General features: G+C 41.9%; 2 protein-coding genes across 2 annotated transcripts; one reads left to right on the forward strand and one right to left on the reverse strand.

Annotated features, from left to right (window-relative positions):
- The first annotated feature begins 606 nt into the window (after window positions 1-606).
- On the forward strand, window positions 607-10,511 carry LOC310993005 (pre-mRNA-processing factor 39). The gene is made up of 15 exons (XM_083981233.1): window positions 607-684; window positions 2,118-2,413; window positions 2,583-2,708; window positions 2,812-2,930; window positions 3,859-4,026; window positions 4,317-4,497; window positions 5,777-5,881; window positions 6,213-6,330; window positions 6,437-6,591; window positions 7,157-7,283; window positions 7,971-8,242; window positions 8,913-9,097; window positions 9,201-9,275; window positions 9,586-9,757; window positions 9,867-10,511. Exons 1-15 carry the CDS (start codon window positions 627-629, stop codon window positions 9,936-9,938), a joined length of 2,229 nt encoding a protein of 742 aa, XP_083837359.1. The 5' UTR covers window positions 607-626; the 3' UTR covers window positions 9,939-10,511.
- Window positions 10,512-11,501: 990 nt separating this feature from the next.
- On the reverse strand, window positions 11,502-16,340 carry ubxn1 (UBX domain protein 1). The gene is made up of 10 exons (XM_083980597.1): window positions 16,269-16,340; window positions 15,653-15,717; window positions 15,490-15,543; window positions 15,224-15,351; window positions 14,345-14,426; window positions 14,056-14,247; window positions 13,574-13,625; window positions 13,332-13,454; window positions 13,066-13,249; window positions 11,502-12,206 (listed from the first exon to the last, which is right to left on the reverse strand). Exons 2-10 carry the CDS (start codon window positions 15,709-15,711, stop codon window positions 12,166-12,168), a joined length of 915 nt encoding a protein of 304 aa, XP_083836723.1. The 5' UTR covers window positions 15,712-15,717; window positions 16,269-16,340; the 3' UTR covers window positions 11,502-12,165.

Below are 16,340 nucleotides of genomic sequence, written 5' to 3' on the forward strand. Positions count from 1 at the left end.
ACTTCCTTTTTTTTTCTTTTTTTTTTACCAAAGCAAATCAAACTCTACAATTCACACAATTGATAAGACAGAACTCAACTTTATATCAAATTAGACTGAATGTACAAATTACAAACAAGACAAAAAACTACATAAAAAACAGGAGGTTCAAGTAGTTTTTACAGCGGACATTTAAAAAGTAGCCACTTTTGATGTTATTTTCCCCTAAATTAGATTTTTAGAAAAATATGTTTAAAAGAATCACAGATTAGATCAGTCATATTGTATCCGTTTGCTTTATTTATTTTACTTATTTTACTTAACTAAATTAATCAAAAGGAGTAGAATATATCTGGAGTGGAGGAGTTCTAGTTTTCAGTGACAGAAAAATAAAAGTGTCCCAACTACCCGACGCCTGCACGCAGTCGGTTTAAATTTTAATAGGAACATTTTAACATAGAACATTTGAGAACAAAATCACGAAAAGATGTAAAAAGAGACTTCTCTTCTAAAGAACAAATGTTGAGCAGTTTCTGTGTCCCTTTAAAAGGCAAAAAAAAAAAAAAAAAAGATCAGTCAGTTTTTTTTTTGTAGTTTTCGTTCAAGTTGTTGTCGCGCCTGGATGACGTGGCAAGACGTTTCCCATCATGGCGGCCGAAGGCGGTGAGGAGCTGAGCGGCAACGGGGAGCTTGAAGAGTCTCCAGGTTAGTTTGATTAACGTGTGTGAGTTTTTACAATGTGCAGGTGTGTGTCCTCACACGGGCGCTGCCGTGCTCTGGTTTCACGTCCGGACGTCCAGAGCCAAAGCTTCTGGACGCGCTGTGTTTCCAGGGCAAAGCGTGAGCGGCTAGGCTAAGCTAATGTGATTGCAGCTACACAGCCTCTCTCTCTCTCTGAAACAACTTTAACTCACCTCTCTGTGCTCAACAAAGGGCTTCATCACGTTTCATCACAGAGTAGTTGAGTTAGGTGCAAAAATAAAAAATAAAAACTGAACATACTGGAGCCTGAACTATGTTATTGTTATGAATGAAATCAACATGTGCAGGATTAGAGAGAGGGTGTTTAGAATAAAAGCCCTGAACCAACTGACTGTGTTTGTGTTTTGTTGGATGTGTTTGTTCTGTGTAGGTCATCAGCCGCAGGTTTACTCTTTGTTGAGCTGAACAACTGATTTGACTGCTCAGTATATACAAGATCAATCTGTTGCAAAAGTCTGTGTAGATTTTAAAAATCAAAGCAGGGCTTTAATGCTTGTTTATTACTGTTACTAGTTAACTCTAATTCATGCATGAGTGCAAAAAGAGGTTTCTGTCTGAAAGTTAATTTATGACACACATTACATTAATTTGGGTAATGCATTTTTCTTGTGTCATAATAAAATGTTCTAGCATAGTGTTTGTGAAAATGTGCACTGCAGGGAGGTACAAAAGAGGGTTTCCCAAGTTTGTCCTGTTGTCAGCCCTTGTCAGAGGTGCTAAAATGGCTCATCAATAGCAATTTTCATTGTTTCAGAGTTAAATAAAGCTATTTGTTCAGTAAACTTGCAGTTTTAATCAGCAAGTTTAATAATAATAATTTTAACATTCTCTAAGGTGTTTGGTTTTCTTCATCTTATCTGATAGTAAACTATTGTAGTGGGCTCTTGGTTAGGCCAAGACACTTGAAGATGTTAAACTGGCTTTTGGGCTACAGTGTTTGTTTTTTGTAGACAAAATAAAGTGAGGAGTGAAAAATAATCAACACAGTAATGATGATATAATTGTTGCTCTAGAGTTCAAGTGTATTAGCCATTATCAAGCAAAAATGACTAAGATTCAGTTTATCATTGAGAGTTTGCTGTTTTTAGATCATGTTAATCAAATTCAAACAACCCGAATCAAAACTGTGAACAATACCTTGGGATTTGTGGTGAATAATTACCACGGTTTTTGAGGTTTTGTTGACTGTACTAAGAAATATTCACTTATAAAACCTCAAATTCTGAATCAGGTTGGTTCAGGACAAGAGACGGTTTCAGGTCACAGATTTACGAAAATATCCAGCGTTGTGGGAAAACATTTTGATGCGTGAGAGAAGCTTATAAAGGAGATTTATCTGAATTACTCCTCTGACTGTGATCTTCTTCCCTCTTTAGCCATGGAGGCTTCAGAGGTTCCAGCGCCGCCTCCAATCGAGATGGCTGAGATGTTGGAGGAGAACGGCAGCGTCCCTGAAGTTCCTGAAGTTCCCGAAGTTCCCGAAGTTCCTGAGGCTCCTGAGGCTCCTGAAGCTCCCGCGGACCCCGACCCTTCTCCCTACACCATGCCCCCGGCCGGAGACGAGGAGGAGGGCGAACTGCCTGCTGACTTTGAGCGACTGTGGAAGGCCGCCAACGACAATCCCCAAGACTTCACCAGCTGGACCGACCTGCTGCAGTACTGCGAGCAAGAGGTGTGTGTGGAAAGACGGCGGAGAACTGGTGGGAAACCATCGTATTGTCACTACGTATTGATGCATTATCACTTCAAATGTTTGGATCGTTGACCTCCAGTGTCCTCAAGAGGTTGTCGTCGCCTCATATCTGACATTTGGACTTTTGTGTTTTCTCTCTCCTGTTCAGAGTCACATCACGGCGTCACGCAGAGCGCTGGAGGCTTTTCTCGTCTGCTACCCGCTCTGCTACGGCTACTGGAAGAAATTTGCTGATCTTGAGCGCCGTGCGGGATACAACTCCAAAGCAGAGGAGGTAAAGAGTTTACAGATTTGCACGTCGCCGACTTCTCCAGATCAAGTGTTTTTTTTAGTTTTTTTATGAACCTGTGTCTGTGGTTGCGGTGTGTTTGTGGTAGGTGTGTGTTCAGGGTCTCCAGGCGATTCCTCTGAGTGTCGATCTGTGGATCCACTACATCAATCTGCTGCTGGGAACACTGGACATGAACCTGCCTGAGTCACCAAAGCGGATTCGCAGGTAAACACACATATACACACGCGTATATACACATTTTAGACTCTTTGTTGTAATTTTTCATCTTTTCAAAGGAGCAGACTGGTTTACACAAATCGAAGAGATTAATAAGAGGAAATGTAAATTCTTTGCCCGTATAAATCTTTGAGAAGGACAACTAGGGCCCTATAAAATCCGTTTTTTCCATTTTAACTTTTAGGAATTCTGTTTTTTTTTTACCTTTTACTCTACCAAAAAGAGTGTGTTTTTAATGTTAATGACTAAAATGTACACAAATTAAATAGAAATTACTTTAAATTTATTGAAGTAACAAACACCACTTTTCCTCCAAACCAAATACTGCATGATGCAGCATAAAAACGAAATAAATACTTTGAGCACCAACTAAATATTAATGCTTGAGCTGTAAACTGTTTCCAGTAAAATAAATATATTAGTTTGGTCATTATTATATATTATTATTATTATTATGTATGTTTATGCTCCTAGTCAACAGACTGTTGGCAGAATTTGCAAAACAACAGTTGTTGACACCTAAAAGTCACTGCTCAGCTCTTTACTGAGGGGTTAGAGTCCAGTTTCTTCTTGTTGTTTTTTTCAGATTTACTTCCTTCTGTGCAATTTTCCACATATATAAGTTCCTCTTCCACCCAAAAACAGCATTTCAGTCAAATTATGTCAAATTCCGCATTAATTTGCCATTCCTGCGATTCCGTGATCGCGGAAATCATAGGGCCCGAGATAGCTACTGGTGTTGACAGCAGATAAACTACAGGATTAACTCCAGTTTACTGCCCTTTATTAAATATCTAAGACGACTCTCAATATATTCTGTTCAGACTTGATCTTAAAAAAGAAACCTCAGATGAGATTTGGTGCAGAACAGAGAGTTGTGTTCATGTGTTGATGGTTTTCCAATCTCTACCCTCAGTGTGTTTGAGGACGCGGTCACGGCAGCAGGTCTGGACTTCCACTCAGACCGGCTCTGGGATCTGTATGTTGAGTGGGAGAAGGAGCAGGGGAACATGCAGAACGCAGCAGCCGTTCTGGACCGAGCCCTCAAAGTGCCCACCCAGCTCTACAACACACATTATGACAAGTAAGAACACACACACACACACAGGCCAAATATAACCCAGGATGTCTTGAAGTAAATTTAGAGAAGAAATACTGATGTGAATGCATGAATGTTATTTCCCTTGTTGTCTAATAACAAATATTCCTATAACTTGAGGAAATGAAAGTCATTATCCAACGTCTCTGTGTTTCACTGTGCCATATATTTTCACAATGGAGCTTTTCTTCCAGTCAACACATGCAACAATCTTCTGAATATTCACACTTGGGACACTTCTTCCTCCTTCTGTCTCTCCTCCTGCTCTCCGTCAGGTTTAAGGAGCACCTGAACGGCCACGAGCCCAAAGACGTTCTTTCTCCAGAGGAGTACGAGGAGCTGAGGACGCTGTGCCGTCAGAGCCAGAAGGCGGAGCGGGCTGAACAGGCCCAGGAGGAGGAGAAGGAGCGGCCGCCAGGGGAGGAAGAGCCCGCCACACCTGAGGGCACAGACACGGTGAGTTACACCCGACCAGTTCTCACTTAATGTAGTTAAAGGGATAGTTCAACATTTTGGCAAATTGGCCCATTGCCATAATCCCTATAGTCAAAGTTTGTTACCTTTAATTGTCGCTGCAAGCTGTTTTTAGAACGGCGGAGCAGAGCCGCGAGCTGCTCAGAGCTACGCTACGGAGGCTAATGGGATTTCTTGGTTTCCCTCATCAAACTCATCAAATACACAATCCAACAACTCCAAAACGCTCTGGTGGACAAGTTGTGACCTGCACATTCACCACGCTATGAGATAATAACAGAACGTTACGAGACAGAGTTGTTTTAGAGGTAAATTCATGCAAATCCGCTGATGCACGTTCTTGTCAAGGGCAGTTTTTCATCAAGCAGTCTCTGCATCTACCTCTAAAACAACTCTGTCTCGTAACGTTCCGTTATTATCTCATAGCGTGGTGAATGTGCAGGTCACAACTTGTCCACCAGAGCGTTTTGAAGTTGAGGGAAACCAAGAAATCCCATGAGCCTCCGTAGCGTAGCTCTGAGCAGCTTGTGGCTCTGCTCCACCGTTCTAAAAATAGCTTGCACCGACAATTTAAAGCAGATATCAGCTTCACGGCCGTTTCGGCTAATGCTGCGTTCAAGGCAGGCTTTTGAAACCGTAAGTTACAGCTTCAAGTCACAACTACGACTTGGTAGCGTTCCAGGTAACCCGTAGCTCGTGTTTTTACCATCCTGTTGTCTGTGAAAGTTCCCTATAACGGCCACTCGTAACTTCCGACCCGTGAACTCGTACCAGATCGAACTGGTATGACTTCACAGGAAGGAAAAACACAAAGTACGAGTTTCTTTGAACGCACCATGAGTTAGCAGCCCCCGCCCTTGTCAGGCATCAATTGGTCCTCGTGCTACGTCACCACATTCACGCGCATCCCTTGGCTGCACACACAGCCCTTCATGCCGTTCTCTCTCCTCATTGGATAACACTTGTATCCCACAAGGAAAATTTTCTCCTCGGGTTACAGCAGAGCAGAGTGACGGAGAGACTCGTGTTTAGGCTGAAATACTTCATGTAAGTGATTGCTGACGGAAAATAGGACTATTTAGGACTTATATTAACAAAAACATTCCACTGATATCTGCTTTAAGGTAACGAACCTACTGCTATGACTATAGGGAATATGGCAATGGGCCAATTTGCCAAAATGTTTAACTATCCCTTTAAACATGTATATAAATTGGGTGATGAGACGGTGAAATTGATGGTTGTTTTCTATCATTTGCAGGAGGAACTGATGCAGAAGATAAGGGAACAAGTGCTGGTTCGCAGGGACAAAGTTTACCAGGACAATGAGGGAGAAGTTCGCAAGAGGTGGCACTATGAAGATGCTGTGAGTTTGTTTTTGTTGTTTATCTTCTCTCTTTTCACAGACCTGTTTATTTTTAATCTCCACATTCCTTTCCTCCTGCTCTCTTCCATTCATGGTCCTTCTCTTTTCTTTTGGAAACTTGAAACATCAAAGTTATTTTCTGTATTCCTTGTCTTTAATCCAGATATTATTTGACATATCTACCACCTATTACCACCTCTATTATTTTGTTGCTCTTGGAGTTTTAAAAAAAAAAGGATTTTTCTCTGCACAAGAGCGAAATGAAACACAATATGAGATTCTGTAAAATCATAATTTAAGTCCCAGATCTCTCTCTCTCACCATTGTGCAGATCAAGCGGCCGTACTTCCACGTCAAGTCACTCGACCGCCTCCAGCTGCGAGCCTGGCACTCCTACCTGGACTGGGAAATCTCTCAGCTCAACAAGGACACCAAAGACGCGACGCAAGGTGACGATGCACCACGAGGCGGCCGTCTGTTGTCAACTTTGTCTGTGGCTTTATCAGCTTGCGTCTGAAAGCGTCTGTAGTTTTGACACTCCTGTCCCTTTATTAGATCCAAACCAGGCAGCCACAGAGGGGTCAGAGGTCACGACTCCGCCTCAGGAAGTCTCAGAGGATGCTGCAGTCGCCCAAGACGACTACAGAGTTCGAATCCTGTTTGAGCGTTGCCTGATCGCCTGCGCTCTGTACGAGGAGTTCTGGACCAGGGTAAGATGGAGTGTGTGTGTGTGTGAGACCCATACATAGAGGAAGCACGTCACATCTACTGTGTATTAAAGGGACAACGAGGAGTTTTGGGAAAGCGAAGCGTTTTCACACTACATTTATGAGCCTCCGCGCGCACCGTAAAATTCTTTTGACCGGCGCAAGACAGACTCATGTTTTCATTCATCAAGAATTAAAGTCAGAGGTTCAAAGAGGTTCACATACCGTCGTAGTTCCGACCATAAACGGCGATTCAGCTGCGTTATTCTCATGACTCGTTGCGAAACCGAAAGTAAAAAACGCTGGTCGGCTCGACCAGCATCTCCGCCACCACTAATAATAACAAAATAACGATAGAGACAGAACGATATATTTATCGAAAATGGGCCCATTAACAAGTGTGGGTAGCGGAGATTCATCCACATTAACGACTTTTTTATAACCGAATAGAAACTCCTCGTTGTCCCTTTAATGTGTCATTCATGAAAGAGAAGACGTGTGTGTGTGTGTACGTGTATGTATATATAATATATAATCTCTACCTAACGTACGTGTGTGTGTCGTTCAGTACATCCAGTACCTGGAGCCGCAGAGCGTGGACGAAGCTCGAGCTGTTTACAAACGAGCCTGTGAGGTCCACCTGACGTATAAACCCAACATCCACATGCAGTGGGCCACCTTCGAGGAGAGGCACGGTGCGTGACACATGAACACACTGCAAACACGGGCTTCGCCATTTTTTTTACTTTTCTTTGAAAAGTTAAATATCTTAAGGCGGTTTGACTCACAGTTTGATGGATCATGGAAACAGACAAGTTGTGTATGTGTGGTGTGATACCAAAGGAGGTTAAAGACTATTTAGTTATAGCAGATTAAAACCCTTATGTCTACATGTGGATATGGATTAAATCATCAGATAATCTCTTGGTTATTATTAGTTTTAAAAAAGTTATCTCATCAAAGATATTTCAGTTCAATTAAATCTGTATTTGACAGGTTTTCACTTATGTGCCTTGATTGTTAAATTGATCTGAAAGGTCTTTTTTTTCACCTACACCAACAATACTGCTTTCATAATACAAACACAGAAGGATGATAACAGTAGCCCATGTTTACATTGAGTGGTACTCGGCAACTCTTTGCATATCCCCAAAGCCAAGTAAATGTCTTTAAACAAGCTGTATTTTTTTTTTTAAATGTTTTGTTTCTCTTCATGTAGGAGCATAAAACAAAATAGGAACCCATGTGTAAAGCAGTCAGATGAAATACTTCATAAAGCCTCAAACCTTAATGTTGATCAGAACGAACACATCAGAGTCCTTTTTCATCAGCCACATTTTGTTGCCACCATGTTCATTAAACTCCTTCGTCTTCTCCAACAGGCGATCTAACCGAGGCTCGGCGAGTGCTGGAGGCCCTGGAGAAACACCTGCCAGGGTTGGCAGTCGTCCGTCTCCGCAGGGCCGCTCTGGAAAGACGAGCGGGCCATCTGGACCAATCAGAAGCTTTGCTGCAGGAGGCGGTGGCCGAATCCAAAGAGAAGCCCACGTTACACGCTTTCTACTCCATCAAACTGGCCCGTCTGCTGCTGAAGCTGGGGAGGAACCCCGCCAGAGCCCGGGGAGTCTTACAGGAGGCGCTGGAGATCAGTCCGGTGAGATGATGAACTCACACACCCACAGGCATCACTGTTTCTGATCCATCTCCTCTCAACCCTTAAAGGTAGGGTTGGAGATCCTGAAAAACGGTGCTAGCAGGCCACATTTTGAAAATACACAAGTCAAAAGTCCAAGCCCCTTTCCTCAGACTTCTCCCTGAAGCCTCCAGAGCACAGGAAACCGCAACACTTGTTCAGTGTTGGGTTCACATCGAGGTGAAGCTGCGAAGGTGTTGCCCGCACAGCGCGACCCAATGTAATCCTAATGTGAGCTACGTAGCGTTCCGCGATTCTGTTGTATGACTTTTTTCATTTTTGTGAAAAAGCATTTAATTAATTGGCTGCAAGAGGAGTGTGAAGAGGATTTCAAACTATTTTGTAAAAAATGCTCTAGAATAGGATTTCCAACCCTACCTTTAATTCTAAAGAAAAAGCTTTAAAAAACATTAATTCATTCATTCATTCATTTTTCTGATAATAATTTCCCTTCAATGTTTCTAAAAATATGCAAAATGGTCACATTTTGTGACTGCTATGAATGCTATAATATCACATTCCTGTGAATGATAATTGAATCCTTGGAAGTAAAAAGGCTAAATGTAGTAGTAGTAGTAGTAGTGTGGTACTGAAAACCAACAATAGCGCTCATTTCCTCTCTCTGCCTCAGGACAATGATAAACTGCACTTGAACCTGTTGGAGCTGGAGGTGTCGGGCGACCCCTGGGCTTCGGCCGAGGCGGTGCAGGCGTGTGTGACACGAGCCTTGGCAGCGCCTCTCGCCTCGCACACCAAGATCCTGCTCTCACAGAGAGGCCTGCAGTTCGCCGAGGACTACAGCAACTCCATCCAGAGGTCAGAGTTCAACACAAGTCCTCCGATTAACAGACGTTTAAAAGCCGATTGGTCACGTAAACCCTGATGTTGTTCACCACCTCATTGTCTCTGTCCTCTGCAGTGTGCTGTCTGTCTATGAAGGTCACCAGAAGCTGTTGAAGGAGCTCGGAGGAACAAAGAGAGGAGCAGAAAATGGGTAAGAGAAGAACATTTTATTTAAAGATAAACTGATCAAGTCCAGATTAAATATTCTTATTGCTTTAACTACAGCTCCTGCATTTGCATTTACATTTACATAAATTTGTCATTAGGTGAAATATATATTCTCTCTAGGTTTATGAATTGATGGAAACATTTGAGATAATATAAGATCTGTGCTCAAAAATGTGTGAACATAGAAGTAGTCTTTTTTTAAAAACGTCATAAAGTCATAACTTGTAGAAGAATGAAGGTTAAAAACGGGTGGAAGTGATGTTCCTGCTGTTGATCGATTGTTTGACCTGCAGAGACGACGATTCAGAAAAACTCAGCAAAAGTGAGGACGGCTCCGCTGTTGCCGTGTCCTCACAAGCCCCGCCCGCCATGCCGCACGTCCCCATCACCACGCCCCCTCCCCCCATGATGGGCACCGACATGAGCGCGCAGGCCGGCTACGGCGGATACAGCAACTGGTACCAGGTACGATGATAACAACCTGTCGGTCGGTGCGGCGGCGATCAATCAGGATGGGCGAACTGTGACGCAACTAGTATCATTAATAAATCTGTCTGTTGTGATTTGTTTCCAGCAACCACAGTACGGCAGCTACGGCTACCAGAACACCTGGAACTACAACCAGGGCTACTACCCTCCCAGCTAAAAAGATCAACGGCGCCAGATGTGCAGCACCCGAAGACCATGGGAAGCAGTTTGACCCAGGACGATTTCTCAGCTGAACAACAAACTCGAAGCATCCAAGTCCTGCCGGTTTAGTCCTGCTTAAAAAAAAAAAAAAATCCCAGCATCCTTTCCTCTCCGTCCTTCCTCTGAGTAATCTCACTGTCCTGGATTTGTGAAATTGAGAGACCAGAGTCGAGATCGTTGTAACATCGTGTCGTTTGACAAGCGTTGAGTCTGAGGGACAGGTGGGAAGACGACGAAAGGAAAACAAGTGACGTTCATTTTCAGTACATCCGTGTCTCTGCATTTTAATCAGAACTATTTTTGTATTTGTTTGCAAGCCAACCCCTCCGCTTGTGTTTTAAAGGTATCCACAACTTTACAGGTGACGTATGATTGACATTTTGTACCATTCCACACAATAGGCCATTTGTTGTTTTTTCTAATGTATATAAAGGTGTTTTATAGTGTGTCACTACAGATCTCCTTTGTGTTTTGTGTCTCCTTGTCTCCATGATACTCATCAATGGTGAATCTGAAACTTCGGGCTTGTGCATCTATTTAATGGTTGGAAAGAATCTTGACATTTCTGTTTGTTTTATTAGCTAACTTAGTCTTGAATTCAACTGAAGACCACCTCATTTATTAGTGTGATACTTCGATAGGTACATGAATGTAGCACTCATTTTCTTTTTTAAGATCAGTCCTCTTATGACTAAGCCGCCTTCAGTGTTACATAAAGGAAACAAAGTGCTATTTATGAATTTGATGGACTTCTGCTACTGGCTGGAGCTGACTAACAGAAATTATTTTTTATAATGGTGTCAAATACTGGAATAATGTGAAAATTAATAATGTGAACCAAACATCTGGGACACAACAAGCTGGTGAACACAGTGGAAAATGTAGCAGCTCAAAATTCAGATCTTTCCCCCACGTGTTGAGAGAACAACGACAGAATGGACAGTGGACATCACTTGGGACACAAACGTGGCTCCAGATGAACGATTATGTTGTTCCCGAACTCCCGGTTGTGTACAGAAGCAACTGTTTGCTATCAACAGTGTCATATCAACATTAAAAAGTGATGATGACGTCAACCTTTTGTCCACAGCTTCTCCAGGGTGTCGACACTACAGCGTGTGAAAGCTCCTGGCTTTAGAAACCAGCAAGTCTTCAGGTTTTCACAACAAACTATTTGACGTAAAGTGGGATAAGCACAGGTGTCTCTAATTAAAGGTTATCACAGATGTGTCACATGGCTCAGTCCTATAAAGTTGTGACAATATGTAAACGTAAACGATCCCACAACCCCCAAACTAAAAGGAATTCAGCCGACATTGGGTTTTTTTTTTTTAGTTTACACCTGTACTTTTTCATGTTTACATCTTATTTCATCAATCATCCAGGTGCATGACAAATGGACTGTAGATGTTTTTAGCCAATTCCAGCTTCCCATGGGTTAATAAAATGTCTGAAACTATCAATGTCACATAAAATTGCACAATTATGAAGATTCAGTTTGCTCTTTTTTTCCCCTTTACTGGCTTTTCTTAATGCTCCATTTTGCCAAATCCCAGAGAAATTAAAAAAAAAAAATACAGATCATCGTAATATATTTTTAGAAAATCCAGTCCATCATCGTTTTTCTCCAAGTCAGCTTTATTGTAAGTAGATTCTTGGTGATTATGTAGACATAACTGTCAATATATTTTAACTTATAAAAAAAAACAGCAAAGTAGAATTTCACAAAATCAGGAAGATAGTGGGGATTAAATTTAAGGCCCTTTCAGAACCAATCAAGTAGGTCTCCTGTGGTGCTTTCTTTGCTATTTAAGGATCAGGTTAAAACTGAATAAATTTGTTCTGTAACATTTTTGTAATTGTGTTGCTGAAACCAAGAGCGGTGCTCCTTGAAGCAGTAGTATCAGTCAGAAGCCAGCTATCTTCACTTTGTTCTTGTTCGGTAAAAGGTCACTGTCAATCCAATCTACAGCCCAGTGGAATCAGCCCAGAAAAGGCCACATGTTCGTACTAAGAACTATTGTCTGAACACAGCCCCCAGCTCCACCTCTGCTTTCGTTCAGGTAGCTGGCTTATTGAGTGATACTAAAAAAAGGTGGCGCCTCCATTCCTGGATCCGTCTCTATCTGATGGTGATGTAGTGGAAGTGGTGAGGTAGGCTCACAGAGCAGATCCTCCGGGACTCACTTTTTGGTAACAACCAGCACAGCTGAAGGCACCAAACCTAAAAAGAAAAAAAGACACAAAAGTAGTGGATACAGTGTTGAGATGTTAAGATACAGTCTGAAAATGTCTGAGCAGAGAAAATATGTTTCATAAAGCATTATTATAGCTCCTAAAGAAGATATTTTGATGACAAATCAGGTGTACAGTACCTGAACTTCAGGAATACAGAGAATAAATGTAAGGAACTATCTAAGATGTTATAACATTATTCTAAAGTTGAATGGCCCTCTCTGTCTAACAAGTGTGATGGACATTGGATTTTATCCAGCCCTCACTGGTCTTTAATCATCCTATATTAACTCTTACTATCTTTTAATGCAAGTCTCTATCATACACACTCAGAGGACTGGCTCACACTGCAGGTTCCTTCTGTTCATACTGAATTTGAACCATCTGAAACTTACCACACTTTTATCATTAGGACAACTTAAATCCATAATTGCATCTTATTTTACCTCCAACTGCTGCTCCTGTTTTTAATTAGATTTCTCTGTTTTCAATACATCTTTGTCACCTTTACTTTTTGGTATTTCTGATATGTTCATTGTATTTTTCAAATGTTTTATGTTTTGTCTCGGCTACATTGTAAATTAGGTTGCTTCCTCGATATATCGTCGAGTTTAAATAAAGGTTATAATAATCTCCATGTTTCATCAGGTACATATTCTCCTGACTGTTTACATCTGGTGCGACATATGTAGTCATCTCTGTCTGGATATTTTATCCAGATAATAACATCTGAACAATTACAGCTAGGTTTATTAACTCTTATCCAACTGCACTGGATTTAATCCCTGGATTTAAACCTCAGACACAATTTCTTTGTTAGTATCACTCCTCTTAAAGCCAGTGCTCACCCAGCTCTTTCAGGGGCTTCTCCATGTCCAGTTCGGTGTAGACGTGACGTGGGTAGGGCGACAGCAGCGTGAAGTCCTGACCCTCAGGCGTGTTGCCGTTCATTTGCACATAGACACGAACCGCCGCCAGCGGCTCCTGGGCCTTGAAAACCGTTGTGATGGTAGTGCCGTCCAGCATGCGCACCTGTAAAAACACAGCGGAAGAGTCAGGAAGCTGCGGGTGGAGGAAGACGAGAGGAGAAGCGGGCGATGGATGAGACCTGCACCTGTATCCTGGACTCATCATACTCCTTCTTAGTGGGCGGGGGGCCCTGGCTGGTGGGCGACGAGGGGCTGGGCTGAGTAGGTTGGGATGATGCGGCCGTGCTCGGGGGGGCTCCACCTCCAAACTAGACGTGAAGAAAAGCACACTCATCTAAATTACTGGAAACAACAGAGGTGAGATTACAAAGAAACTGGAAGTGACGAAGACAAAAGGAAAACTGAACTACGCCATTGATAACGTTACCTTTTGTGCTCTTTCCTCGCGGTCTCGCGCTATCTTGTCTTTAACCCTTTGCCTGACAGGAACAAATACAAGTAACATTAAAAATACAGTTCAACAGACTTGAAAATTACAGAAGTTAAGGCAGATGTCTGTTCATATTTTGTTATTTGCATATTTGTCATGTCACATTATGGCTCTCATCTTTTGATATTTCTTATGAAATTCATGAATAATAATGATCTGTATAATAAAAAAAAAAGTTCTGTCTGGTTTTTAGGTTGGTACCTTTTTGGCTTTATTCTAAAACTTTCTCTGAGGTCTCCTTGAATATATTTCATAAGGAGGTCCTGAAAATATCTTTTAAGAAGTGGAAACATCTTTGGACTGTTTAGTTACTGAAGCATTTTAATACAGATTAAACGTGATAAACTGGTTCATGTCTTTGTACAGAGTCAACAACCATGACCTGAATCTCCTTTTGCTTGCTCAGATAAACGCCTTACCTCGCTATTTTGTCCTCCATTTTCTCTTTCCTGCGCATGTCAGCGAGCTTCTTCATATCATCATCCTGCAGTTTTTGGCGGATCTGCTGCAGCTCTTGGCCCGTCCTCCTCCGCATCTTCTCTCTCTCCACCTCCTCGGCCCGCTCTCGCTCTCTTCTCTCCGCCTGCTTCACCCGCATCAGCTCCTCTAGCCTGAAAAAGGAGACTTTTCACTTTTCCAGTCTCTGAAATGACTATTTACACATCATTCTTCAGTAAAAAAAAAAAAAAGCTACTTGTGCTCCCTGACCTCTTGACTTGGTCACGTTTCTCCTCCTCGGTCATTAGCCGCCTCCCATTCGGAGCATTCTCATCGTCGATCATATCTCCACCTGAAGCCACAACAAACGGAAAGTTAAAGAAACAGAAACAGAGGGAGGGACGGAGAGATAACTGCTTTGTGGGACTGTAAATGTCCTACTGTAAACCTCAACCACCATCAAAGCAATGGTTGCGCAGGCGCATGTGATCTACATCCTCATCGCCACAAACCTTAAAACCCCAATGGGTCAGAGAAACCAATCAGCTGATTAACCATTAGACTACGTTCTGTCACAGACATTTCATTTTACTTCAGATTAATTACATGTAATGTGTTGGTTACAGATGAAAATTTCACATTATGGAAGTGACTAAAGGATGTCGACAACACGGGTAAATTCAACTGTCCTAATGTTGTAATTCAACTAAGAAACACTTTGCAGATAAAATCATCATCAATCATGATGCAATAGTGGATGTGTGGTTATTGTCTTTTAATTGCGTAATATGTATATAATAATGTGTATATAATGTGTTACCTATGCAGTATTTTATTGTTGCTGTCTTTTGATAGGATGTCCTTTAACATCAGGCAAAGAGACTACTGATGAATATTAGCCTCTTAGCTAACTCGGGTACATTTACATTTGTTTTTACAATGTTTTATTAATGTACACTTTCCCTTTTCAAATAAATTAATAAATAAATAAAATAAAAAATCTGATGGGAATGTCTCAATCTGTCTAATCACGTGAATTAAATAACTTACAATTAATAAAGTGACACGCTGGACAGCTACACTAGGATACATTTTTGACCATACTTAGTGGTAGACAAATGTATATCGTCTCGAATCATCATGTGTCACCTTCAGCGGTGTCGGCGAGGTTTGGCTCCTCTGCGTTGGACTGGCTGTCTGCTCCTTCTGCCAGGACGTTTCCCACGGGCGGCACATAGGGCTCGTCAATGTCAGGGTCATTCTCATGCTCCATTAACCTGAGGAAAGCACATCACAGAGGAAACACCAGGGGTAAACTGTTGTGAGATTGACAAACTGGGGCTGTGGCACCAAGGACTGTTAACCTGGGGAATTACTACAAGTATGATGATGATAATTCTGTCTGTCACGCTCACCAGTCCATGGCTTGCTCTATCCCCTGGTTCCCTGTGTTGGCCACCGCCTTCTCCCTGAAAACATCAACACAACACGACAAGAGGAGTTTTATTTTTTACTAAAATCCAGTTTCATATCCAGAAACCATGTCACACAGGCTCAGTTTCTGTCTGTGTCACTCACGCTCTGTTTCTGTCAAAGCCCATTTCCAGAAGGCTCTCTAGTGTTGTTAGCTCTGCCATTTTGACCTGAAACAGATTGTACACATGATGGTGAATTATAACAAGATTGGCGTTTTTCTTTCATTTTGTGATAGAGTTACAGAAAGTAAAACACAACAAACAAACAAAAACAAACGGTTCATCAAACTTATATCACCATCTGAAGTCAATGCAGATAATGACTTTTGTTTTAGCCCATAATACAAATGTGGTGAACACAGGGCACAATGTGAACAAAAGGTACAATGTCCTTGAACAGCAGTCTGACAAAAAAAAAAACACTTAGTTTCCTTGTTGTCTAGTTGTAGCTATTCAGTATCACAACTAACGTTTTGTTGGGAGCTAAAATTAGCATTAATGTGGCTAACGTTCAAATTGCGAAAGCTAACTTAGCTGTTAAGTCTCGCGGGCTATCACGATTAAAAACTACCGCGAGCTCTCACACCGCTCTCTCTCACTTAATCTGTCAATGTATGTTTGTATGTTACCAGTTAAGGTAAAGGGGAGTGTTAATTTATTCCTCCCAGAGGTTATTTCAGCCCTTATTCTCGTGAAAACAACATTAGTTAGCTACTCACACATCAGCCAACACCGCTTCAGCAGTACGGGAGCCCACAGGGGTCAAACAGAGCGGGTCCGGAATAGCGATT

This window comes from Trachurus trachurus (assembly GCF_905171665.1).
Source record: "Trachurus trachurus genome assembly, chromosome: 10".
NCBI lineage: Eukaryota > Metazoa > Chordata > Actinopteri > Carangiformes > Carangidae > Trachurus > Trachurus trachurus.